The sequence below is a fragment of the Recurvomyces mirabilis genome (genome assembly GCF_035927965.1).
Source record: "Recurvomyces mirabilis strain CCFEE 5264 chromosome Unknown scaffold_1, whole genome shotgun sequence".
In the NCBI taxonomy this organism is placed as follows: Eukaryota; Fungi; Ascomycota; class Dothideomycetes; order Mycosphaerellales; family Teratosphaeriaceae; genus Recurvomyces; species Recurvomyces mirabilis.
The window spans coordinates 1,237,007-1,261,259 of NW_027041935.1; the positions used below are offsets into that span (position 1 = coordinate 1,237,007).

General features: G+C 53.0%; 10 protein-coding genes across 10 annotated transcripts; 3 read left to right on the forward strand and 7 right to left on the reverse strand.

Annotated features, from left to right (window-relative positions):
* Positions 1-750: 750 nt before the first annotated feature.
* On the forward strand, positions 751-1,447 carry LTS14_000527 (uncharacterized protein; the record flags this gene model as incomplete). Its single annotated transcript, XM_064833240.1, has 2 exons — positions 751-813; positions 1,097-1,447. The coding sequence occupies 2 exons, from the start codon at positions 751-753 to the stop codon at positions 1,445-1,447; spliced, it is 414 nt and encodes a 137-aa protein (XP_064699509.1).
* A 936-nt stretch (positions 1,448-2,383) lies between these two features.
* Positions 2,384-3,345, forward strand: DCN1 (Scaffold-type E3 ligase; the record flags this gene model as incomplete). The annotated part of the gene is made up of 2 exons (XM_064833241.1): positions 2,384-2,514; positions 2,664-3,345. 2 exons carry the CDS (start codon positions 2,384-2,386, stop codon positions 3,343-3,345), a joined length of 813 nt encoding a protein of 270 aa, XP_064699510.1.
* Positions 3,346-4,167: 822 nt separating this feature from the next.
* Positions 4,168-6,369, reverse strand: LTS14_000529 (uncharacterized protein; the record flags this gene model as incomplete). Its single annotated transcript, XM_064833242.1, has 2 exons — positions 4,168-5,983; positions 6,038-6,369. 2 exons carry the CDS (start codon positions 6,367-6,369, stop codon positions 4,168-4,170), a joined length of 2,148 nt encoding a protein of 715 aa, XP_064699511.1.
* Positions 6,370-8,738: 2,369 nt separating this feature from the next.
* Positions 8,739-12,112, reverse strand: POL3 (DNA-directed DNA polymerase delta; the record flags this gene model as incomplete). Its single annotated transcript, XM_064833243.1, has 2 exons — positions 8,739-9,477; positions 9,528-12,112. The coding sequence occupies 2 exons, from the start codon at positions 12,110-12,112 to the stop codon at positions 8,739-8,741; spliced, it is 3,324 nt and encodes a 1,107-aa protein (XP_064699512.1).
* A 412-nt stretch (positions 12,113-12,524) lies between these two features.
* Positions 12,525-13,463, reverse strand: LTS14_000531 (uncharacterized protein; the record flags this gene model as incomplete). The annotated part of the gene is made up of 2 exons (XM_064833244.1): positions 12,525-13,365; positions 13,420-13,463. The coding sequence occupies 2 exons, from the start codon at positions 13,461-13,463 to the stop codon at positions 12,525-12,527; spliced, it is 885 nt and encodes a 294-aa protein (XP_064699513.1).
* Positions 13,464-14,060: 597 nt separating this feature from the next.
* LTS14_000532 (uncharacterized protein) lies at positions 14,061-15,140 on the reverse strand (the record flags this gene model as incomplete). Its single annotated transcript, XM_064833245.1, has 1 exon — positions 14,061-15,140. The coding sequence occupies one exon, from the start codon at positions 15,138-15,140 to the stop codon at positions 14,061-14,063; it is 1,080 nt and encodes a 359-aa protein (XP_064699514.1).
* Positions 15,141-15,428: 288 nt separating this feature from the next.
* Positions 15,429-16,872, reverse strand: LTS14_000533 (uncharacterized protein; the record flags this gene model as incomplete). The annotated part of the gene is made up of 2 exons (XM_064833246.1): positions 15,429-16,633; positions 16,683-16,872. The coding sequence occupies 2 exons, from the start codon at positions 16,870-16,872 to the stop codon at positions 15,429-15,431; spliced, it is 1,395 nt and encodes a 464-aa protein (XP_064699515.1).
* A 408-nt stretch (positions 16,873-17,280) lies between these two features.
* On the reverse strand, positions 17,281-17,716 carry LTS14_000534 (uncharacterized protein; the record flags this gene model as incomplete). Its single annotated transcript, XM_064833247.1, has 2 exons — positions 17,281-17,618; positions 17,683-17,716. 2 exons carry the CDS (start codon positions 17,714-17,716, stop codon positions 17,281-17,283), a joined length of 372 nt encoding a protein of 123 aa, XP_064699516.1.
* Positions 17,717-18,052: 336 nt separating this feature from the next.
* Positions 18,053-20,077, forward strand: LTS14_000535 (uncharacterized protein; the record flags this gene model as incomplete). Its single annotated transcript, XM_064833248.1, has 1 exon — positions 18,053-20,077. One exon carries the CDS (start codon positions 18,053-18,055, stop codon positions 20,075-20,077), a length of 2,025 nt encoding a protein of 674 aa, XP_064699517.1.
* Positions 20,078-22,165: 2,088 nt separating this feature from the next.
* Positions 22,166-23,429, reverse strand: LTS14_000536 (uncharacterized protein; the record flags this gene model as incomplete). Its single annotated transcript, XM_064833249.1, has 2 exons — positions 22,166-23,135; positions 23,209-23,429. 2 exons carry the CDS (start codon positions 23,427-23,429, stop codon positions 22,166-22,168), a joined length of 1,191 nt encoding a protein of 396 aa, XP_064699518.1.
* Positions 23,430-24,253: the final 824 nt, after the last annotated feature.

Sequence of the window (24,253 nt, forward strand, 5' to 3'; positions counted from 1 at the left end):
GTAGCACCAGTGTGCCCGGACGAGGACAGCAGCACGTCTGATTCGCTTCTTCAGTGCAACGTGGCATCGATATAAAGACACAGCCACAATGGCTGGTGAGGAACTGGAAGGATTTTTTACTCAGACGAGGGACACTGGCACGATCATGATTTGAAGGGCACGAGGAGGAGGCTTGGGAGTGATTATTACGTCAGACAAATCATGTTGTAAGATATGGCAGATTTATACATCAATCATTGACCATCATTCGTGCAGGTAGATATAAGGTGTACACTTTGTCATGTATCAAAAGCCCGTCGCTCGGTGCTTGCTTTGCCTCCCACCGTGCACTATGGTCTTTGCTGTCAGCCCACCGAACAGGGTATCTTGGAATTGCAGAGCGTTGATACCCTGGTTAGACCGTGCTGAGCACTCCACGTCTAGCAAGCAAGTCCATGGACACGATCATATAATGCACAATCATCATTAAGGACCTCAGTTCCCTCCCCATTGCGCCGAGCTGATAGGATGTCAAGGCTCACCGGTAGCTTTCATAAAATTGGACATGCTCCTTGTCTGAACGAAGCTGACTCTCGTGGCAATGGTACTGAGCGTCGTAGACACAAAGAGCCACAATCTCACAGGACAATGTCCTTGTCCGCACTCCCACGCCATATAATCCCGCCGCATATGCATCCGAACCTGTTCTGTAGACTATATCCGACTTACATGTGACACCACGATTCGATCCCTGATACAAGCAGATCCATCATGGATATCCACTCCCTCCTCAACCCGGTCGAGCCAGAAGTGTCGTCCTCCCCAAACAAGCAAGTGAGTCCACTCCAGTCGACATCGGTATGTCGTCCCTCGAATGGACAAGCAAACCTTGATGAGCTGACCGAGAACCCAAAAGTGATCGTGGGCGATGTTGTCCTGGACCTGCACGAACGATACACGCAGCAACAACTCACAGACCGCATGAACGCTGCTTTCGAGAGGCCAATCATTACCAAGAAGCAACTTGCCAGGCGTGTTTAACGACGCAATAGGAAGAGCTGCTCGGGATTGTGACGAACCTCGAGACACAATCCAAGACAGGATCGACGCCGCATAGCTCGCCCTCGGCATCGTAAGTCAAGAGGAGCTCGACACGGCGCGCACTTACTTCGATGCCGACGTGGCGGAGCTGCATGCTTTGGCCAGCGGTATTGCTGCTTTGAGGGGCGACCGCCTGATCTACCTTGCCGGACGGTATAGTCGGGCACAGATCGCGGAGCATCTTGCGAGCATCTACGGCGCGAGTGGCAATAGTTGTCGTCTGTTGGCCGGCCGGCTTCGGGTTGCCATCGTTGCCGCGGCGGATAAAGACGGGCGAGCTGTTGAGGATGTTCAACGTGAGATTGCTATCGCGAGACGTGAGCATGGGGTTGTTGAGACTGATAAGATTAGTAGAGTACACCTGTAAGAGTACTCCAATAGCGAATGGAGGCCATCGGATGGACCATCATAGTAGTGATTGATGGGCGCTGACGTGGAGGCTTCGGCGTCGCGTGAGTCGGAGTATGTATCGAAAGCCCACTATTTGGTCGTCCAAGCCTGTCCCAGGTCATTTCCCGCATTCTCCTCCTTGTTGCGTTGTATCAGTCTTCGTCATCCACAAATCCACAAGGTTCATTTTGAATGCACATATCATTCAAGTGAAGCCGCCTCATGCCTCAGACCAGCGTGTGTGCTGCCTGACACATGCACGAGCCTCGTCTAGCAAAGCTTCCATGACTTCCTTTGATGTGCAAGAGCAGGTAACAAACCTCGATTGCCAGCACTGCTTGTCCTACTGGCTAATGCTCACTGCTTGAAATCACATGCGACCTTTCCACTCGTTCTGCTTCTGCTTCTCCCAGGAGATCACGTCAACGGAGATGGTCTTGCCCAAACGCAAGTCCGAAACGGTCGAAAGCGCAACGATGAGCAGGATGCCAAAGTCGAAGAAAATGAGGAAGAATGCGGTGGATCATACAGGCGGCATGAGGTGAGTTGCATTATACCGGTATTATTATTCACTTTCTTATTATTGTTCCCCGACCTAGCGCTGCGGGATTAGCTTTTGGCTAGCTCTCAAACGAGCTTGGCTTCGCTGCCTGGCTATCGATTAGTCATTTAGTCTCTGTCGGGCCCCACTCTGGATCTGGTGAACTGCATCCCACGCTCCGTCATATGTGCAAGTTTGCTACAGACACACTGAACAACAAGATCGACGGCCAACACAGCATATATTCATACCACATCATAGACGACAGCAATGCAGGGATCCGAGAGCGACGTTCATGCATAGTAGCAACGTGCACAGCAGATGCGCGCCTAGCAGGAAAGCACATTGTCTACACGCCAAGCACTGCCCGAGATGCCTTCGTCCTACACCTCGCAGCAGAAGACCGCCATCAGCGAATTTACCGGTGTGACTCAAGCGGACAAGAGTAGTGCAGCCAAATTGCTTAAGCAGTTCCACTGGAATGTCCCTTCAGCAGTGAATGCGTGAGCCTCCCATACCACGAGTGTCACCACCGCAAGCGATCCCGCCAGGGCCCATTGTCCTCCTTCCACGCAGCCCATACTTCCTGTCATAGCACTTGATTGTTGTGGATGTATCGATCACAAGTTCACTGCTAACCAACCATGCGCAGCTACTTTAACAACCCTTCCTCAAGCAACGCCGCTCCAAACCGCAAAGCCCTCAACGCCATCTTCGACACCTACCGCGATGACCCACGAAACGAGCCCGATCAGATCAACGTCGAAGGTTCCGGCAATCTCCTCGGCGCAATAGACATCCCATTAGACGACGTAGGCGCTCTCGTCCTCTTCGAAATCGTCAGATCAACAAGTCTAGGCGTCATCACACGTGAAGGCTTCCTCGAGGGTCTCGGCCAAGCAAACGCCGACTCCCTCCCCAAAATCAAAACCCTCGTCCTCCAACATCGCTCCGCCCTTCCCACCGACCCGACCATCTTCAAGAACGTCTACGTCCAGACTTTCATCCTCGCACTCACGCCAAACGCCAAAACGGTACCCTTAGAAACCGCGATAGAGTTTTGGCGCATGATATTCGTGTCTCCTTCATTCGCATGGCGGACGCCCTCAAGTCCGTGGCTAGATTGGTGGTTGGAGTTTCTAGAAGAGAAGAAGACCAAGGCTGTGAACAGGGATTTGTGGAAGCAAACACTTAACTTTGCGAATGAGACGATGAAGGATGAGAGTCTAGGGTTCTGGAATGAGGAGAGCAGTTGGCCGAGCGTCATCGATGAGTTCGTGGGGTGGGTGAAGGAGGAGAAGAGGTCTGGTGCCGACGCTATGCAGGTAGAATAGGATTCCTGGAGACTGCCGTCACGACTCACATAAGGGACTGTGAAGAGGACAGACGACCCGCATATGTATGGAGGATCCTTCCTCGATGCTGCAGATGAAGGCCAACGTCGGAGTCGTTACGAACACAACCCGTCCAGATAGTAAACAGATGGTATGTGCTTCACTATCGGGCGGAGCACGACAAGCCTAGATCAAGAGCAGTCGACATAGATCGAACCGCGATGCGAGCGAAATGCAGAAATGATAGAAGCTGAAAGTTTTGCATACGGCGCATTGTGCGTCTAGCTCTCTCGCCACACTCCGTATCCAGACGGTGGGCAGCTATCAAACATTTCTCTCCCCAGAACCACAGCCATCCTGCTTCGGTGCCTACTTGTCCTTCCTCAATTTCCAGCCCAAATCCCAAGTCCATCCTGCGGGTATTTCCAATAAAGTCCAGTATGTAAAACCACAGCTCCAACCATTTTCATCAATCTCATCCCATGCCTGTCAAGCATCTCCCTCTCGCATCCTGCTTGTTTGCCGCCCGCTCATCACACGCACGCACAGCGGCGATCTGGTCCCCAGAAACGCCACATACTAAGAATTAGTGTTTAAGATTCTTGCCAATGTGCCAAGCAAACTCCCGCCAAAGATAAGAGAAGGCAAATGGTGCTGCACAAGCTCGCGCGCGCGGGGAAAGAAAGGATTGTCAAGTAAAGCAACGTCCATAGAAATTAAGTGTGGGTATAATAATTTGTGTCGGGTCTGCAAGACGCACTTGGCGTCTTTGAGACAGTCGCCTCTCGTTTGTTTGCTGATTGTGATCTATTGCTGTGGTTGCTAACCAAGGTGATTGGGGTCGATGTACAGGAACTCGTCACCGGTAGACGTCTGGTGTGCCAAGGGGCTGTTTTGGTACATGCTCTGCTCATCGGGGAGCTGGTGCATCTGTCCTGGGCTGGTGTAGACTTTCGAGTCCTGATACAGAAGACCGCCATCCTTGGAGTGATCTCGGGACATCTGTGAGGGAGTGGAGAAGGATATTCCGCTGTCTTGATGGTTTTGAGGAACGTGAGGGTTATGTGTCGGAGTTGAGTGGAAAATCATCGATCCGTCTTGGGTTTGTTGTGGTGGCATATCGAAGGTCTGCGGCATTGATCCATCGAATGGGTTGCGCACATGTGATTGGCTGGTACCTGGTGGCGACTGGAAGTCAAATGATCCATGATGCAGAGGCGATTGGAATGTATGCTCCGACATGGGACTTCGAAATGGCAGCTGTATCTGCTTGTTGAAGGTCTCTGACAAGTACAGTCCTTCGTCACCAAATTGTGAATGCTCGCCAGGAGTCGAGAAGATGTCGGCGCTAGCACTTCGACCAAGGCCAGACAACGGTGGAGAGTGATCAGCAATGATAGGGTCACCGTGGCTAGTAATCGAGAGTGGCGTGTTACTCGTTCCGAGCATAGCACCGGCATCGACTTGCAAGAAGCCATTGTTGTACGGCGTGCCAAATTGAGCAGCATGCATTGCATCTGGGGGAGGCGCCGAGGTGAAGAAGCCAGGGGTCCCGAATTCACTCGGTGAGTTGGCAGTGGTCGCCGACATTGGTCCGTTGAACGGCATACCCATGCCGTACGCGGCCGAGGTATCTATGCTCAAGCCGGGTCCAGGTGCGAATTGTGGCGGTGCATGATGTTGTGGGATCGGCGCGAAGATGTTCGGATCCTGCATCAATGGCTGAGCCGAAGGCTGCTCGTGCTGAATCAAGAAGGATGGCATGGGATGCCGCAGCATTGACATATCGATCGCAGCTGGCACAGATCGACTACGCTGTCGTTTGTGTCCGCGAGGGGCGGGTGGGCCCATGAGGCCGATCGCTTCTTGTTGATACATGCTCATCTGTGGTGGGTGATGAGGATGTAGCATGTGGTTCGGCTGACTTGCGGGTCGCATTGGCGAGACAGGTGCCGAGACGGCAAATTGTGTTGGGTCGAACATGTTCATATGGCGGTTTTGGTATGACTCGAGGGACACGAGCTTTGCCAGTTGGCCGCTCAGTACTTTGGAGGGACCTCCCAGGTGGTGTACCATGATTTGCGTGGCTTGTTGATCCTCAGTGAAATCACCACACTCGTAGAATCCTCCTTGGCCAGAGCTGTCCATGTAGAACTTCGGTGGTCGTGTGAGCTCGATGACAAGCCCGCCGGACCGTTGGGATGCACCTTCAGCCGCAGACAGCACATCACCCTGCTCCAGTGAGATGTTCTTGATCCAGGCGAAAGGATACTCGATCTTGTAGCCAACATTCTCGTTATTGATATAGTAGGTAACGCATGCTTTGTCCGGTGAATAGAAGATGACGAGATCCATGGTGCTTTGGCCTACTCGTCTCCACGTACCGACTGACAACGACCGACAAGCGAAGTGCTGTATCACAACCTTGCTGGTAGCATTGTCAGTGTTAAGCATGAGCGTGCCAGCGCCATATTGTCCGTAGCCAGACCCGACACGGCCGAGCATGCTCGCTGCAAGCCCTTTGCCGCCCGGGCCATATGCCTGCATCGCAAGATACTGCCTCATAGATTCTGGTATACTGTCGCAGTCTTCGCCACTTTCGATACTTCGTTTAGCGATGTTCTTTATCTTGGCACGCCTACACGGCTATAGATTAGCATACTATCAACACATACTACATCAGATGGCATACCTGTTCTGGAACCAGATCTGGACAGACCTTTCGGTCATATCGATCTCCTGGGCGATACGCTCGCGTACAAGCGCGGTAGGTGTTGGGTTCTTGTTGAATTCGACCTCCAGTAACATCAGCTGCTCCTGCGTCGCTCGCTGACGCTTCTGGTTCTTTTGTTGTTGCGTGAGAGTGCTCTTCCTTGGGGGCCGCCGCGAGTTGTTGGCATTCGCAGCTGCGGCGCTGCCATTGACAGACGATGTCTGCATGTTGTCATCTTCCGAAGGAGAGTCTGGCGAAGACAGCTCGATGTGAAGTTCAAGTGCCTGAGGCGTTGACATGATGTCCGCCATATTTGGGGTCGTTCCTTCCTCCGCTGATCTATGCTATACAATAGTCGGAACGTCGTTCGCTTCGTATCTCTGCCGTCTGTGTACAGTGGCAGGGGGCGTGTAATCGTGAATGGTAGAGTAAGCCGAGCCTGGTGTGTGAATGACGGAGAGACGAGTTGTCCAATAAAAAGGGATGAATGAAGGCGTGCCGTATGCGCAGCGCTCCTTGCGACCAGGCGGATTGTGAAGGCTATGGAGTATTGACTGACGAGTAGACGACGTCCAGTCTATTGTCCTATGGAGGTATCGTCAAAGGTCGGGCAGGGAATAAAGAAACCCAAGAGGCTGCCCAAGGAGGGTATCGGTGCCGGAAAGAGTGACGGCGGACCGGAGAGGCAAAGACAATGAAAGAAAGGATGGGACAGTCAGCAGTACAGCACCAAAAAGAGTGGTGATGCTATACTGTGGCAGGCCAAGTAGATGGATAGATAGCTATAGGAGGGAGGAGAGTGTGAGGAGCGATCAACAGGAATGATAGCGCAAAGCGTTGTATGGATACGAGCTTCCACCACAAGCGATGCCCCCTGACACGCTCACTAGCGCGTGTCCGTGTCCGTGTGCGATACAAAGCACAGACGTCGACTCGAAAACTGCCCGTCGATGGTCACCCTGGTCTGTTACACTCTCCCTGATTCGCCTGATGCCTTTGCTGGAACGGTAAAACTGCCGCCAACTTCTGTTCGCTTAGCTGCACACCTCATCGTGGCTGCAGGCGGGCGTGGGGCGGACGACAACACGCTCGCGACCAGGATGCTCCATGTCGACTCCTGCGTCTTGTACAATCTATGTACCGTGCATTGCTAACCCGGGTCGGGCATCTACTCACCCAGATGCAGCCATCCCATCTGATCGTGAGAGCCATGTGAGCATTGAGCGGCGCGAGCACAGCGATCGGTATGGTGAGGGACTTGACGGTTTGAAGTTCTTCAACGGCGGCGCCACATACAAAAACCTTAAACTCTCACGCTGTCGCAATGTCGGTCCACTACACCGACCAGACTTCGCGTGTAGTACCAGCTCCACGTCGAAGAGCATGCCATTGGCACGCCGCAAGCGCCCATCAGATGTCAGCCGCGAACGCAAACCTGCAGCTGGACATACCCGTCCTGGTAGTTCGCGGTCAGCATGCAGGTACAGCAACGAGTTTACAACAAGTGCTCGATCGTTGATAGGCTGCTTAGGGGTCCGGAGGATCGACGGGACCTGCAAGCTCTTACTAGCGCCAGGTACAGCCGCTTGGTTCGAGTCTCCAGGGCTCGCGTTGTACAGCACGCCTAACCTCTGCTGTGTGCCGTCCAGGGCAAACATGCTCGCTCAAGTCCGGGTCGATCAGTATGATGTCGCGGTGAGACAGACACGTGCGTGTTGCGACACCCCCTTGCAAGGCATCGGGTACCGAAGACGATTGGTTCTTGGATGACAGACAAGGAAAGCTGGACTGGCTTGAGCCGGCTCAAGACAAGATCACGCTGGCGTGGTGAGCTGCAATTCGAAGACTGACCTCACCAAGTGTTCAGCCTCACGATTGTGCCATTCATGTCGAGACACTGTCTAACACTCTGTATATGAGACAGGAGCGAGGATGGCGGTGCAAGGTGAGCCTCGAAGTCCGATCGTGGCAAAGCTCCTGTAAATCTATAAAGGTCTGTCTGAGTCAAACGTCGACTTCGACTTCATTTCCTCTCGTAGTCTCGCAGATGGACTTTGATCAGTCGACACGTACACCGTAGTGTGAGAGGACCGACTACGGAGGTGCACGATACGCACGCTTCATTGATGTTCGTGGTCATGGCTCAGGGCCGAGGTGTATGCACGATCAGAAGTCAAGGTCAAGACCACCGCCTGCTCAAGCAAACAGCACCGATAGAGGCAACACCAGCACTACGACATGTAATTCTAATGGAAAACGGGTCCGTTCCATCCCGACACCGACATGACATCCTATAGAAGCCCTATGGAACGAGTGGAAGAAATGCCAAGTCATGAAACGCCAACGGCCACCATCGTCACAGATGTCGTCTCGAGTCAATGATCAGTACCACATGGCGCAGCCTTGCAGCCTGATCAATAAGCAAACCACGCAATCACGAGATCTGCGAGATTAGCAGTAAGGATGTGCTGTTATACAATGGCCGTGCAACAGCGGAGCATGACTTGAAGTTGGTTAGACGAGCAGTGCTCTTGCTACAAAAGTGACACTGACCCAGTGGCGACCGAATGACATCGCTGCGTGCCGCGTCACGCGCGAGCGTCCATGACCTCCAAAACCAGAAAGCCCATACATGCTCGAATGCGCCAAGAAGGATTCCATCACAGACCATCTCATGCTTCTACCAAAGCGTCGCATCACGATCAAACCTCACCATCTCCTTCCCAGCATCCTCCACATCCTTCTTCGCCTTCATGCGCATGTAGAAGATCGGACAATCCCGACTACTGCAAATAACCTCATTATGCATACTGCCCTGGCACCGCTGGCACTGCGTCCATAACCTGGCGAACCTGATCTCGAGCTCGCTGACTTTGCCCAGACTCTTCTGATACAGCTCGCCAAAGCGTGGTCGACATTCCTCGCCCACAGCTCCGCCTTTCTCTTCTGGTGTAGTCAGCGGCTTTTTACAGCCCAGACAAGTCTCTGTCTTTTTGGTGAATCTCATGAGTCCACCCATTGTCGGCGCCGCGACTGAAATGCTACGGGTATGCTCGCCTGTCAGAAGCGATGCAGCTTTCTTCTCACCCAAGATGGGCTCGAAAATACGACCCAGTGGTTTCGCGAGCTGATTGTCCAGGTAGTACTTTGTGTCGATGGGTAGGTTGTTCTCCAGGACGAACATTGGATCTTCCGAGTTCTCGTAGCCTTTTGATCCGGAAGAGCCCTTCACCATGACATAGGCTACACGGTCACCTAATGCCGGAGCTGAGCCAGCGTCACGCTTGCGCATACGCTCAGCGAGTTCCGTATGGGCTTGCTTGTTGGCGTAGTCGGCCTTTGCCAGTGCTTTCGTGATGACCAGATTCGACATATCGATCTTGTTTTGTAGTAGCTCTGAGATAGTCTCCTTCACGTAGCTGCAGGATTGTTAGCACGAACCTTTACATCAAGTGAGGTGGTGACCTACTCCTGTGCACCTTGCACATCCTGGTCCATGAGTAACATCTTCAAGCTCGTCTCAATTACAGTCTGCACTAGTCGACAGTTGTCACGTCGCACAGTCTCAATACCCTTGGTGTCCATCTTGTCGTACTTCTTCGTGTTCGTCCAGTACAGGCCCGCATAGCGCTTCTTGTTGATGAGCAGATAGGGGTAGTAGACCTTCTCAAACTCGAGCTTGATTGGCTTGATGAACTGTTTAGTGACAAACTCGGCGGCTTCCTGACCAAGCTCCATGGCTTTGGCAAGATCGTTGGGGCCGAACTTGACCATAACGGAGTCAGTGTCGCCGTAGATGACCTGGGCATCGTGGCTGTAGCCATTGGCGATTGTATAGCGTTTCTCGACTTCTTCCTTCGTCTTCTCAATCATTTGTCGGCCATACGACGTGGTACTCGACGCAATGGCGAGACACGGTAGCTTGCCCACAGTAGCTCCGGTGAGACCATAAACTGAATTGGCACTCACTTTCAGAGCCAGTTGACGGCCGTTAAGTACGGCCTTCTTGAAAGAGTCTGTCTCAACAGCCAGTTCCTTCTTGGCGCGCTTACGAGCACCAAGGAGTTCTTCCAGGATCTGCGTCAACAGACCTTTGCGGACCTTCGCTGTGCAGAAGAGATCGCCATTTGGAGTCTGGATGTAGTCTTCATCTTTGACAAGTTTGAGCTTGTCGATAGCTGTCTTGTTGAGTAGAGTCGTGTAGCACAAATTGTGAGCCTGCATGATACTGGGGTATAGTGAAGCAAAATCCAAAGTCGCCACAGGCACATCATAGTAGCCTCTGGTGGGCTCAATGACCGTGGCGCCCTCGTACTGCTCGTCAGAGCCCTCGCTCTTCAAGTTAGGCACGACAAGCTGCTGCTCGAGAGCTTTCCGGAACAGCTGGCTGATGAACTTGACCTGTTGTCCTTTGGCAAGCAGGTAGTTAAAGGGCACGCCCGTAACGCGAGCCATTTCCGTATAGTTGATCAGACACATGAGCTTATCCATGAGGCGTTGTGGCAAATAGGCGTCCTTTAGGCAGTAGACTGCTAGACGTCTACGCGATTCAGCAGTACCATTGTACAGCTCGGTGATCATTGTGTGGTGGACATCTTCTTTCTGCTCGTTCAGGAAATGGGAGCAAACGGAGTTCAGAGTGTAGCTTCGGAGCTGATAGTCGCGTTGCACGAGCTGAAGCAGATCCAGCTGAAGACGTCCGTTAGTGTTTGTTGATTTAGTGTCTCTGTTGCCCATCTGCTTGCTGGAGAAGTTCGTCTCCCTTGCCTGTGACTTGGTATTCTTCAGTCGCGACCAGTATGGAAACTTGCCCACTTTGAGATGCGCCGCTCGATCCAGTAAATATGGAAAGTCGAAGTTGGAAATGTTGTAGCCTATGATCACATCTGGGTCGACCTCCTGCACGAAGTCACGCCATGCCATCAGCATCTTCTCCTCCGAGCCGAACTCGAATATTTGGGTGTTGACAATTAAGCTGCAAGTGTCCATGCAGAAGACATTCCGCACGAAAGGCTTCTCTTCTCCATATCGCGTCACGACGTTGGCGATCTGGATGACAGGGTCAACGTTCGCCTCCGGGAACACACCCTTGCGACCAGCACATTCGATATCGAAGCTGAGGACGCGCAGAGGGGCCATCTTTGCCCAGTCGCCATCAACGGGATGAGCGATGATGTCTCTGTAATGGCAGAAAGCCTCGATTTGACAGTGCGAATGTTGATCTCGTTCCGGTATTATGTGGTACTTCCCAGCATTCACGGATACCCAAGACATGCCAGCAATCTTGGTGTCGATCATGAAGCGTAGTACGTACTGGATACTGTCGAAGGTAAGGATGCCTCCTTCGGCCGCTTTCCAGAGTCCTTTGTAGTTGGCATTGCCTTGCTCGATGGTCGTCCGAAGCCGGTTGATGAGCTTTGGGTCCGAGACGGTAATCTTCAGGTACGGGCTTTTCTGGTTGCCCTGGAAGCCAAACATGTTCTCACGCATCACCATTTGCACCGAACTGATGGCCTGAGAGTGCTGCGCCAAGACAGACTCCAGGTATGTCTTGAAAGGGTCGCAGTCATTCTTGGTGAAGGAGACCGGTGCTGCAACGTAGAGATAGTGCTGGAAGTCTGTGACATGCAACAGCACCGAGTGTCCATCATCCGTCACACCGAACAGCTTCACGGTCGCTCTGCCACCATGTAGCGTGCCTTCTTCCGCTTCAATCTGCTGAAAGCATAACGTGTCCTTCTTATCGCTAAAGTCTCGGAGTGGCGGTCGTGACCAATGCTGATCTTTCTCCGCGTTCTTTTGCTTCAAGGCATCGATATCCTGCGTGAGCTTCTCCAGTACTTCGGACTCGAATTGGCTCTTCGGCTGGCTTGAGCCCATCTGACTGCCATTGGGCAGCTTCCTTGCAGGTGTCTTGAACTTGGGAGTGGCAGCATTCTCGAGCTTCCTCTTCTTCGACGGTGAGATCTGTTGGTTGGTCCGCGAGCTGGTGGTTTCCTGCAGTACCCGTTTGCTTGGGACTTTGGCCGGAGGGTGTGCTATTACGCCCGGCATGGTTGCGATGTGGAAAGATGTACTTGGGTAGATCTCTAAATAGAGCAGCACTCGAGACGGATCAGAAAGTCGCGTACTTTACGCGTGACTAAACACGCTACATATGACGCTTGGACAGTGGGGCTACAAGGCTTATATACCTCCGTCCTAAAGCAATGATTCGCTCTGGTCTCCCATCTCCTGAACACATCCTGCGTCGACATCCATCATGCGAGATAGAGCGAGGTGGCTATCTCAAAACGATGATTGATAGCGATGGCCACACGGGCACTGGTAGAGATCATTCACGGCGGACGTGACTGCGAAGCTCATTCTTATGCCTTCCACAGCAATGCTAATGCTAATGCTAATACTCATTTTCCCCATCTTCAGTCTCGCCATCACGCATGCCTTACTGGCACGCATCCTCACACTAATCTACCACGTTCATCTCGACCTGCTTAGGCCATCCGCTCAGGCCCACCACCAGCTCGTTCTTCGACTGGATCTCCTCCTCCATGTGCAACAGCTCATCCACATCCCAATGCGCCCACAAGAATCTGCCTTTCGTGAAGTCGGCAGCCGGACTGGCGAGCCATACTGCGAAACCAGCCGGTAAGCTGAATTCGTCCTTACTGACGGGCATGCCGGACTTAGCGTTCATGTCCGTCTCAAGCACACCAGGATGATACGATATAATCCGCATGTCCGGATTCTCAACCTGGAGCGATGCGATGAGCTGTGCCGCACCAAGCTTCGACACAGTGTAGCCACTGAAACCCGGGAAAGAGCCGGCATGAGCTGCGCCAGTATTGACCGAGATGAAGGTAGGTGCATCCTTGCTCTTGTGCGCCGTGAAAGCACGGAAGGTAAGCAGTGTGCCCAAGATATTGATCTCAAAAGCTTTCCACCACTCCTTGAGATCAACCTCGGCTGCCGGTGCAGGAGTGGGCAGGTACCCAGCATTGGCGACCACGATGTCGACCTTGCCAACCTCCTTCTCAATGCTGGCAAAGGCTGCATTCAGCGCGGCCTCGTCGACCACATCAGCCTTGTAAGTTAGGACCCTGGCCTTGCCGGCCTTCTCGATCTCTGCTCTTGCTGCTTTCAAGACTTCTTCGCGTCGACCAAGGATGGCCACCGCTTTGGCGCCAGCTTTGGAAAATGCTTCGGAGATGTGGCGGCCGACGCCAGCCCCGCCTCCTGTTACGACGACGACTTTACCGGTAACACTATTGAGTGGATTCGTTGGGTTGATGGCAGGATAGACCGACCTGCAGGCTATCGGTGATGAAAACTTTGGATCAACCATGGGAGCCGTAGCTTACCTATGAATGGTCTTGGTGTACGCGGGCCACTCCCAAGTTGACATGATGACTGCTGGTATTGGTTGTGCGGTTTTTGATTATGGAAGAAGGGGAGGGTAGGCACGACTATTCGCCTGCTTCGATGGATGGTATGAAATGTGGTGCCACGGCGATCGAGAGCACGCCTATATATAGTCCTCGCAAGGTCCTACCTGCTTAGCAACAAAGTCGCTCTAATCTTTGGAACTAGCCGATAATATGGCAGGCTTGATTAGCTCCTTTCCCAACGAGGCATCCATGGTACGTTTTGAGCCTCTCCGTCATCCTATGTCGTGCCAGGGTACGCTTAGGCGCCATGGCAACAGTCTTCTGGCAAATAGATGGTGCTTCTCCATCATACTGTAACGTCGGTTAGATGTGACGTGGAGTGCGGCTTAGCAAGCGTCTCGAAAATGCTCGGAGTCAAGCGTGGTAGTCCGAAAACATACGCAAGGATTAGTAAGATAACGGGACAACATCTGGACGGGTGGATTTTCGACATGCACGATCTACCTCTCTAAACATCTCGTCCATGCAGACTCCTAGCCGCAAAGGGCACGTGGTCCAGAGCGCTGTATGCATTCCATCTCGCGCCCACACAAGGCGATACATTATTAAAGGCCTCACAGCTCCACGGTCCTGCCTTCCTTCGAGCTGACAAAGGCTGCCTCAACGATCTTCAAGCAATCTCTCGCGGCTTCTGGCTTGACAGGCACCTCGCCTTTGCCTTGCAGCGCCTGGGCAAATTGTCGATAGAACTCGATGTACATCATCGGCTGCACTGTAGGATATGTCTCCTTCTTGGGCTGGCCGTCGATGATCTTAGTCAAGCTACCATGCATCTCCGTCGGCTCGACACCAAACCCTTCATCACCGGGCCGGAGCCCAGCCTTGAGCTGATCCTCCTGCACATCGACGCCGAATTTCTTGAATGAGCCAGTGGTACCACGAACCCAGTAGTGAAGTTGATGTTCTTCTAGGGAGACGATAGCTGCCTTGACTGTTACCATAAGACCATCTCTATATTGAAGGATCAAGGTATGGCTATCATGTGCTCCGCCCGGTATCTTTTCACGTCTCTGCGTCGTGATGAAGCCATTCACTGCTTCAGGCAGGCCGAAGAGGCAGTATACCTGGTCGATGAGATGCGTGCCAAGATCGAAGATACTGCCGTGACCAGGCGCCTCCTTCACTTTCCAGGTGTTCGGTGGCGGGTCAGGCCGATGGCGATCATAGTGTGTCTCAAATTCCACGACATCACCTAGGGAACCCTCCTTCAGCACTTTCTGTACGGTCAGGAAATCCGAGTCCCATCGTCGATTCTGGTAGACAGTCAACAGCTTCCCGCTACGCTTGGCGACCTCCAATAGCTCATCAGCTTCTTTGGCGGTTGGGACGAATGGCTTCTCAACCACCACATGTTTTCCAGCCTGAAGTGCGGCTTTACACATCTCGAAATGTGTCTCTGGGATGCTGGTCACCACGACAACGTCGACCGCCGTGTCGCGATAGACATCACCTACGCTGTTCCACGCTTTGGCACCCGGGTGATCCGTGGACGCATCGTCACCAGCTTTTGGCGAACGTTGCACGATTCCATAGAGCTTGAAGTCTTTTGATAATGCTCGGACGAGTGGTATGTGGAAGACCTTGGCTGACATACCATAGCCAACGATGGCGACGTTGAATGGTTGTGTACTCATAACGGGCTGTATTGGTGTGTTGCGGTGCTAGTGGGAATTGTGTGACTTATATCGGTATAAGAGTGCTAATGACGATCTCACACTTGGTGAATTGCAGGCGGGGTAAGACCTGTCCCGCCAGGAAGCCAGTATGTCGGTCCACTTGATGTTTACTGTATATCAAGGCTCACGTAACGTTCGAGATGGCGTGCTATGCAGCTCCGGAGAAATTAGTCCGTGAAGAATTTGCTCTAGTTGTCCAATCTGAACATCAATTTGCTCTACGCATGGATAGCCTCAAAATGAGTATTATCCGATAAGTGTATTTCGCCTCGTCGGCCCACCCTTCGTATCTTTCCTGCCAATGATAGCCTCCAGTGCCTGTGTGAGGGCTTTCGCATCATATCTTGGCGAAGTACTTTCCTCGCCTTTGCGCCCATAGATTCTCATAGTCTCGATGCCGAGAGCATTGAAGGCATCCCTGTCGATCCTGGGACTCGTAGGTGTGTCCAGATAGACGACATGCGAGACGTAGAGCCAGTAATTGGCGGGCGTAGTGCGACTCAGATGCCTCGACTCGCAGCAAGCGTTTGCAATCGCTGCTACAAAGTCCATTGCGGTGAAAGGAGTGGCCAAAGGTCCAGTCTCGCGATCTATCGTCCCATTGAGAATCAGAATCTTCCTCTTAATGGTTGTGGAGGATACAGCTTCGCCAACGCCACCTAGTATCAAGGATGGGATGATCGACGTGAAGAGGGAGCCGATGCTGTAAATTATGCACGAAGCACTTCCAAGCGCCTCGAGTACGCGAGGATTGGCAGGGATCGTAATCTGCTGTCCGTAAGGGTTGATGTACCATAACCGCTTGATTCGTGCAGGGAGGTCTTCCTCATCTTCCTTAGAGAATACTAGAGCCGGCTTCCGCAGACTGGGTAGAGTGCCTGGTCCGTTCGCATCTTCAGTCTTTTCTCGTTCTTCTGCCTCGCGCTTGGAACGTAGACTCGGCGACATAGGCTCGACTGGCACCGCGGCCGTCGGTACAGAAGGATGAGAAATGCTGTTCTGGCCTGTGATGACTGTTCCATTGGCAAGACCGGCAGCGATATGATGCGCGAAGTTTGTGTTCAAGACCGGGAGGACTGAGATTGAGGGCGGAACACCGCAGACAGATGACAGAAGATAGATAGCAGCCTCAAAACTGCCAGTGAAGAGTCGTCCACCAGTAAGGAAGAGATTGCCAATACTGGCTCCACTGAAATCAAATCTGCTAGTAGGTCGGATGCGCTTCAGCATCTCGACATTGATCGAATTCAGTATGCTACGGATAAGTTCTTTCTTGGGCGAAGAAATGCCAGTCCACAGCGGATGTGTAGACTCAACAATGTCCAGCCATTCCGAACGAGCTGGAACATATGATCTGGGTAATCGATGGTTGAAGAAGTGCTTGATTGCTGTAGCCTCCTCGCCATTCTCTGGTATCAATCGGACAAGACGGGATCTAACATCGCCGATACCTGTGTCTCGTCAGCCATGGTCTTGTATCAGGCGACCGATGGGTCCTACCAGGTCCCCCAAAGACGCGAATGAGCTCGCTCGAGGATCCGCCATTGTCGCTCACCGGTATGATGTATGCAAGTGTGCTTTGATTTGCTTCACGGACTAACTCGAACACATCGACGAGGCTGTTTGCTGCTGTGCCACCAGAAAACACCGCAATGCCATTTCGTGATATGCCGTTTGTTATCAGTGCCATGGTGCAGGTTTATAGTCAACGATCGAGAGACCATCACGCTGCAACATTGACAAAGAAGGTCGTGTATATCAAGATTCAAAATTGAAGCACCCTTCATAGGCGCAGCAGTAGATGTGTTCACAACATTGCGGATAGGTGTGAAGAAAGTGAAGCGTTCTCGGCATCCTTCGGCTGCAAATATATACACTTTCGCCAAGCATTGCATTGGCATTCTCAAACAGATACATTGTTGCTCGTAGGTACCCAGCCTCCCAAGGTGCGCCACAAGATGGAGGCTAATAGTCGGTGGACACGAGAACTTCGCGCCCACCGACCTCCAACATGTGCCCAAGCCAGAACGCAGCCCTGGGCGGGTCAACATCCACAAGCCAATATAACTCGCACTGCTTTCGTGCCCTGGCAACACCTCTAGTGGGCTGCTGCCGTCCTCTCAACCATACCGTTTGGTACGCCGGCACCTCGCTCAACCACGACCTTTGGGCTAGCAAACAGACCTTCCTGCTCCCTCTGATATGCTGTTCCCGCATTACCAATCTTGCCGTCTGCACCTTCCCTCTCCGCCCTTCTCCGTCGCTTCTCAAGTAATCTGTCTCTGGTTTCGCGAAGATATCGCATCTGGCTGTTCTCCACACCCTGCAGGTAGTAGCCGACTCCCGCGCCCAGTGATGCATACATGGGATATACCCAAGGTTGAGATAGGAAAGGTCGCATTTCGATGCCCAGTTGCCAGAATCGTACGGCGAGGCCTGCAGGTCAGTTGTCAGCATGCGATCGTCGTTCTCGTTTGCTGTGTGTATATGATTGGCATACCGAAGCCAGACCAGAAAAGGATCTTGTTCACCATCGCGTGTGCGTTGGAAGGTGTGGGATATGCTCTCTCTCCTCTGCTGTGTTTGCAGTCGTCCGGGCGGTCGGCAGTTGCTATTTGAAGGTTCCGAGCAGTCACATGCGTAAGGGGATGGTGAATGTCGAGCCCGTCAACAGTGTCTCGAAGCTCGTCTCCTCATCATTCGAAGCTTGGTCACGAGCGGCAACTCACGCGAGCTTCCCACGACTTTTGTCATCCGATGCTTCAGTGACACAATTCAGTCTGATATACATGTACCCGGACTCGAATAGCAAACTTCTCGCCGATATCTTTCATCAACTGTCTCAAGCACAACACATCACACTCGCCAACATGGCGGCCTACGTAGTCATGTCAGGCACCGGCGACTTCGAACTGCCGGCGCGCAAGAAACCAAAGGTATCAGAACTTCCACTATCCTCTGCACAACGAGCATCCATCGATGGGATGCTGCATACGTTTAAGAAGAAGGGCGAATTCGACGCGTTGCGAAAGAAGGCATTCCAGCAATACAATGAAAGCGCTCAGCGGGGCATGTTCGAGGCGGCGTTGCGAACCTTTACTTCGAATGAGATCGAGCGCGACCCGATCAAGTATCTCAAGCCCGACAGGCGCATGGGTGCACCACTGCTGGAAGGAGCGGCGGCGAGAGGCGACGTCTATAAGAGGACGGCAGCTGATATCGACGCGTACATCGATCAGTACTTGGCTAGTGCGGAGGGCGCGTTGCGCGAGATCAGGCGCAAGGACATTGGAGAGGAGGCAGCAGAGGAGGAGATGCAGCGAGGATGCAAAAGCGATGAGGCATATGCTGCGGAAGCTGATGTACGTCGCGCTGACCGTGCAAAGCAGCACGTAGAACAGGAGAAGCTGCGCAAAAAGAAGGAGGCTCAGGAGCGGAAGAAGAAAGAATTTGAGGCGTTGAAGAAGAAGCAGGAGGAGTTGATGAAGGAGACGGAGAGGCTGCAGCGCGAGCAGAAGCGGCGTGCTGAGCGCGAAGCTTGGAAGGCGGCTGAGAAGCAGCGTGAGAGAGATCGCATACAGAAGTTCAACGAGGAGCGAGAGAAGCAGAAGAAGGAGGTCGAGGAGCGCGAGAAGGCCGCGAAAGAGGAGAAGGATCGCCGAGCCAAGGAGCGTGCAGATCGCGAGCAGAAGCGGCTTGAACAGGAGGCACTGGATCTGCTATTGAGAGAGGGCGAGAAGATGGCTGAGAAAGGCAAGAGACCAGAGTTGGAGAGAAGTGAGAGTATGGAGCCACCACCGCGACTGCTCAAGCACCAATCCGCACGAAATAGTCTTTCTCGAGACGAGATGAGGGCGCAGGGTCTGATGCCGACGAGCATGACATTACGCAAAGGCGATAAGCCAATATCAGCACCTACAGGACCGAGAGCAGATTCTACACCACGAGGTCCAGCAGCTGATGAAGATCGCCGCGCTCGAGCTTCACGTCCTTCTAGACGCTCGCCGACACCACCCCGGTCGAGTGCTACCTCTCGCCGCCTGCGTGACCCATCGCCTGAGGATGATCGACGTGCGGTTCGTCGTGATGGAAGCAGGCGCGAGACGCTGTATCGTGACATTAGTGCCGAGCGTGAAGCGTGGAAAGCTCGTCAACAGCAGCGTCAGCAGCCACGCGAGGCCGCCGGTGAGGAAGGTGAGGTCGTGGAAGGTCCGCCACGAGAGCCACGGGGCGCTGCTCGTGTGGCGAGGAGTCGGTCGAGGGATACCAATGCTCACTCTTACCGTCCTGCTAGGCGAGGCTCGAGAAGTCGATCGCCGCCTAGAAGGCGGTACCGTGCTGATTCGAGAAGTCGTTCGCCACCGAGATACGGTCGACGCCGTGACGACAGCCCGCCTCGACGGAGGGAGAGGACGCCAGACCGCAGGCAGAGGAGCAGAAGTCCGCCAGGTATCGACCGGTATGTACCTGGCGGTGGCGGCGGGGCTGCTGCTCCCGTCAGGAGAACTGTCAGAGACGACGACGAGCGGCCAGCCCGCAGAAGAGATGAAGACCTCGCTCCTCGTCGACGTGTAGATGAAGACGACAGGGATGACCGTCGCAGGCGCGAGTCAAGATACGATGATCGTTCTAAAGACACAGCCATCGATCGGTATATTCCCGGTAGTAGTCAGCGAACGGAAGACTCATCGGACAAACCTCGTGCGAGACGTGAAAGGAGTCAAAGCCGGGAGAGGGTTCGTGAGCGCAGTCGCGAGGCTACCAAGGACAGGCCACAAGAGAGGGAGCGCGAGAGGGAGAGGATCCCAACTGGCCCTAGGGAGTCGCCCAGAGAGTCTAAAAAAGATGGGCAGGTTGTGCAGGAGGTCGAGAAGGATGAGGCGAAAGCTGGGTGATGCACATAACGTCATTCTAGCTGGTAGCATTGGGCTAAACCCATGGTTGTCGCAAGACTACTTGCATGCGTATGGATTCTCAATTGTGCCCACCTGTATTTTGCTAGCACAGATCCATGGAGATTGAATGACGCGAGAATGATGTTGCTTGGGAGGCATGGATGTGTTCGTCTCCCATGGATGGTAGAAAGCGTCGATGTGTGAGGAGGACCTCCAATAGTTTGACTGTACAAAATTCTCACGGAGAGAGTCCGCAACAGGACCAGCCCAGACACATGTCCACAAGTACCTGCAGGCTTCAGTGCGTATGAGATGCACAATGAGCTTAATCGTAGTAATGAGATCTCATACAAATGGACACACCAATAACAGACTGTGAAGTCGCATAGATCAAAGTGTGCATGTACTCTTACCCAGAAGTGAGGTCAAAAGGTCTAAAGTCGAGTCAAGAATTATGGATGTAACCAATGCCTTCGAGACACCTGCGAAAAAACCTGTATAATAACATGGCTAAATGGTAGTACGGCGGAAAGAATGTCGTCCTGCCTACTGTGAGGAAGCTTCGGAGCCGGCCTGCATCCCCACCGTGTGAGAAGTCCACTCAAACTTCAAAAAATGTGAGCTCAGGCATTTTCATTCGCCACGGGAAGCGCCGCTCTTGGCGAGGTTGTAGTGACGGTAGGATTGTGCAATCGATGGTCATGATCATCTGTTCAGTTTCTTCCTATTCCCACACACTTCACTTCACCAACAATAAGAAGTTGCCACAGCAAATTCGAACTGGACAGCAGCATCATGAAACGATCCAGAAATACCGAGACTGAATATGTGGGCGTCGCCGACCATGCGCGACCTGTTGCCGTGCTTTCGGGCGCAGTCTTGAGCTTGTCGTGGCGAAATGGTGGCCCGTAGGAGGACGACAACGACGATTAGAGCAATGCTCGATATGCTTGGCGCCCCAGACTGGTCATTGAGGAGCCCTATTGACGTCTCGACAATATTGTATCATGGATGGAGACTAGGGAGCTGACTGGCCGTCCATACACCTGCTGCATTCGCGGGAACAAACAAGGCTCCAAGTTGGACACGATCTGTCACAACATATCTACAACGACAACCACGGTATCCTTCTTGATGACCAAGTTCTTGCCTAGATGTACGCCTGACCCTATGTTGACCCTAGGTGCCCACTCGTCACATTCGATTGTGCCCAAGGAACGTCTTAGTCTGGTATCAACCTTACTGAACGGCAAGCTTGCGCACATACGTAGCAAACACGCGCGGCATGAGAGCAGACGAGACCAACGTTGATCAAGCTTGAAAAGCCATACGATGCTTTGGAACGAACAGGATAACTGGCTGAAATGACGAGCTTTTCATTGACGGAGCATGGCCAGGCGCAGCGTACAGCACATCAACTCTCGAAGACAGCGTCGCGCCACGACAGATTGATAGTAAAACTACGACTGTATGACGTTCTACTATTGCAACGGGGCGCCGGCCATCACGACAACCCTCGTGGCGAGTGGCAAGAAGTCTTGTAAGCCAATCAGGGTCCACGTCTCAACACAGCTGTCACAATGACAGCACTCACTGCAGCTTATGCGGAGACCGACACACAACCTGACAGGCGTGGGAACAATTTGTCACTACAGACTCCACCGTCTCGGCTTTACTACAAGGAGAGTCAAGACCGCTTCATGCTGTGCACGAGACTTGTCGTCACTTCCAGTTAGCTGGCAAGATCGACACAGCTGATGAGTATAATGAAGCCTACCACTGAAGGATATACCTGTGGAAGATACAGGGATATGTCAACTTGGTCATAAAAGATCTTGATGATACCAGCAGTCTGCTGAGTACTAATACTAAACTGCATACATTGACAATCGAAAGCACGAGATTCCTCCAGGACGCCACCCATTGCAGTCATGCCCTCATCAGTCATCACAATCCTCGACAAGCGAGGCCGAACCACCTCTACTACCGCTCGCAGCCTCACCACACGATGCATATCGCAGCGCGGCCTGACAACCACCCTAGACACACAGGTACCCAGCGTCGTTGATCATGCCAGCCTCAATCTGATCATGAGAAGCCAGCTCGTCCGTCAGCCGGATTGTGGAGAAAGTTCGCAAAGCTCTGCTGGTCACTAAGGGCCTCGACATTGTTCATTGGAACAAAACCGAAACCACTGGGACCGGAGAAGGACTGTGGTCGTTCTTGGTGGAGTAACTGGCCCGCCATGTGCACGTGAGGTCCTGGCATGGAATTGTGCCTCGACATCGGTCCAAACGCCTCAGGCGATGTGGCATTCGACATCATGTCTTCCAATGGCGATGAGATCATGGGCCCATGCAAGCCGTACACGACCTGGCTGGCCTTGTTGCGATTGTACTGGTGCAGATCGCCGCACATGCAACCCGCGGCTCCTGGAGCATGCTGCAGCGCTTCTGTCCGCAACATGCTCAACTCGTCTCGCAATCTTCGCTCCTCTTCCTTCAGCTGTCTGTTGACCCTGCCCATCTCTCGATTCTGGACCTCGAGACCGCCGACACTCTCCTTCTTCTTCGCCCTACACTTGGCCGCAGCCAAGCGATTCTTCTCGCGGTACTTATCGCGCTTGTCACCTATCTCTGCGCTGCTGTCCCCGGATGGCTCTTCCGATCCTGCCTTGATCTTGGCCACCTTTGCCTCTCGCTCGATCCTTGCTTTTGAGTGTCTCTGGTTCGCAGCATTCCTCGCTCTTTCTGACTTGTTCAGCTTTGCGCCCTTGGTGGCTGGCGCGCCAACATTTTGTTGCTTCTGTCCATCAAAAGCTACGGACGTGTTGTCTGGCGGTGTTACCTGGCCGTATCGCTCGACGGCACTACCGCTGCGAGCGCTGACAATCTCGCTCTGATTGGAGGTTGGGAAGGGTGCGCTTGGATTCATGGGCGTGAACATGGTTCCTGGTCTACTGACGTTTGCGTACATATTGGTCGGGTCCATGGAGCTCATGTCCGGTGGGAAGGCAGCAGAGCCGACTGGAAAGTCAAAAGCAGAAAGGTCTTGGGCACTGTGCGCAAGTGGTCAGTACAAATGTCTCGCAGGACCATGCCATTGCTAGCTCGTTCGTTAAGATCACATACCTCTGGGCATCAGGATCTTGGAATTGAGGGTTACCATTCTGGTCGAACATGTCTAGCGAAGTAATGCTACGCTGCATGTTGCGGAGGTCCTCTTCAGAAGCGTCGAAATCGAATTCTGGGTGCGGCTCGAAGGCCGAATCACCATATGTGGTGTGTGCAAGCCCAGTACTTGCTGCGATCGGAGGTGCAGTGGCCATGCCGCCTTTCTCTGAACCGCTCATTCTGGCGTCTAGAGGCTGGAATTTCTCTCAAGGCGTCGCGACTAGCCTGAGCAGTGTTCAACAGATTGCTCTCAACTAAGCTGTATTTCCTGGTTCCCTTTGGGAGAATTTATTGCAGTGTTTGCCGCTTGCGCTTCCGCAAGGCCTAATAGCCGAGTGAGGCACTGATGTTGGAGTGGTGGCGGTGTGAGCTGGCGCAGACAATGAGTTCTTGAGGGAATGACAACTGCAATGGCTGACAGGAGTTGTAGCAGTCCTGCAAGTCGATATTTGCTTGGGTGGCAAATCCTGCGCACGATGTCAACAGGTGCGTAGGCGGTCGTCGGAGGTGCGTTCACCTCTCCACAAACCTTACGCGACGTCTTTCGAACGGTCCGCAAGCTCAAACTCGCAGTTATCCAGTAATGCTCGTTCAATGCAAACGTTGTAATGCGTGTCGGTAGTATTATACATTGCAGAAGCTGAGAGAGATCGGAGGGCGGAGTGCGATCCGAACACTAATGACGGAGCTTCAATCCGAAGAGACCCCGCCATGGCGATTCTGAGCTCGTCCCCACTTATGTACAGTACACTCGAACGAATGTTTCCCGAAACTCTTCGCAGTCCTGCTTCCTTGTCTCTCGGCAAACAGAGAAGAAATGCCAAATTGCTGGTTGGCTGCTCGACTGTTCCATGGCCGATCATGGCCATCATCCGGCTAGTGCTTTCAGCGGATGGTGACATCCATGATCGGTGCCGCTTCTATCATCCGGTAAAGTACAGATGTAGCAGTTTCTGATGAAACAGAATCCGTCCGCCACGAAACGTCCGATCGCCTTGATCAA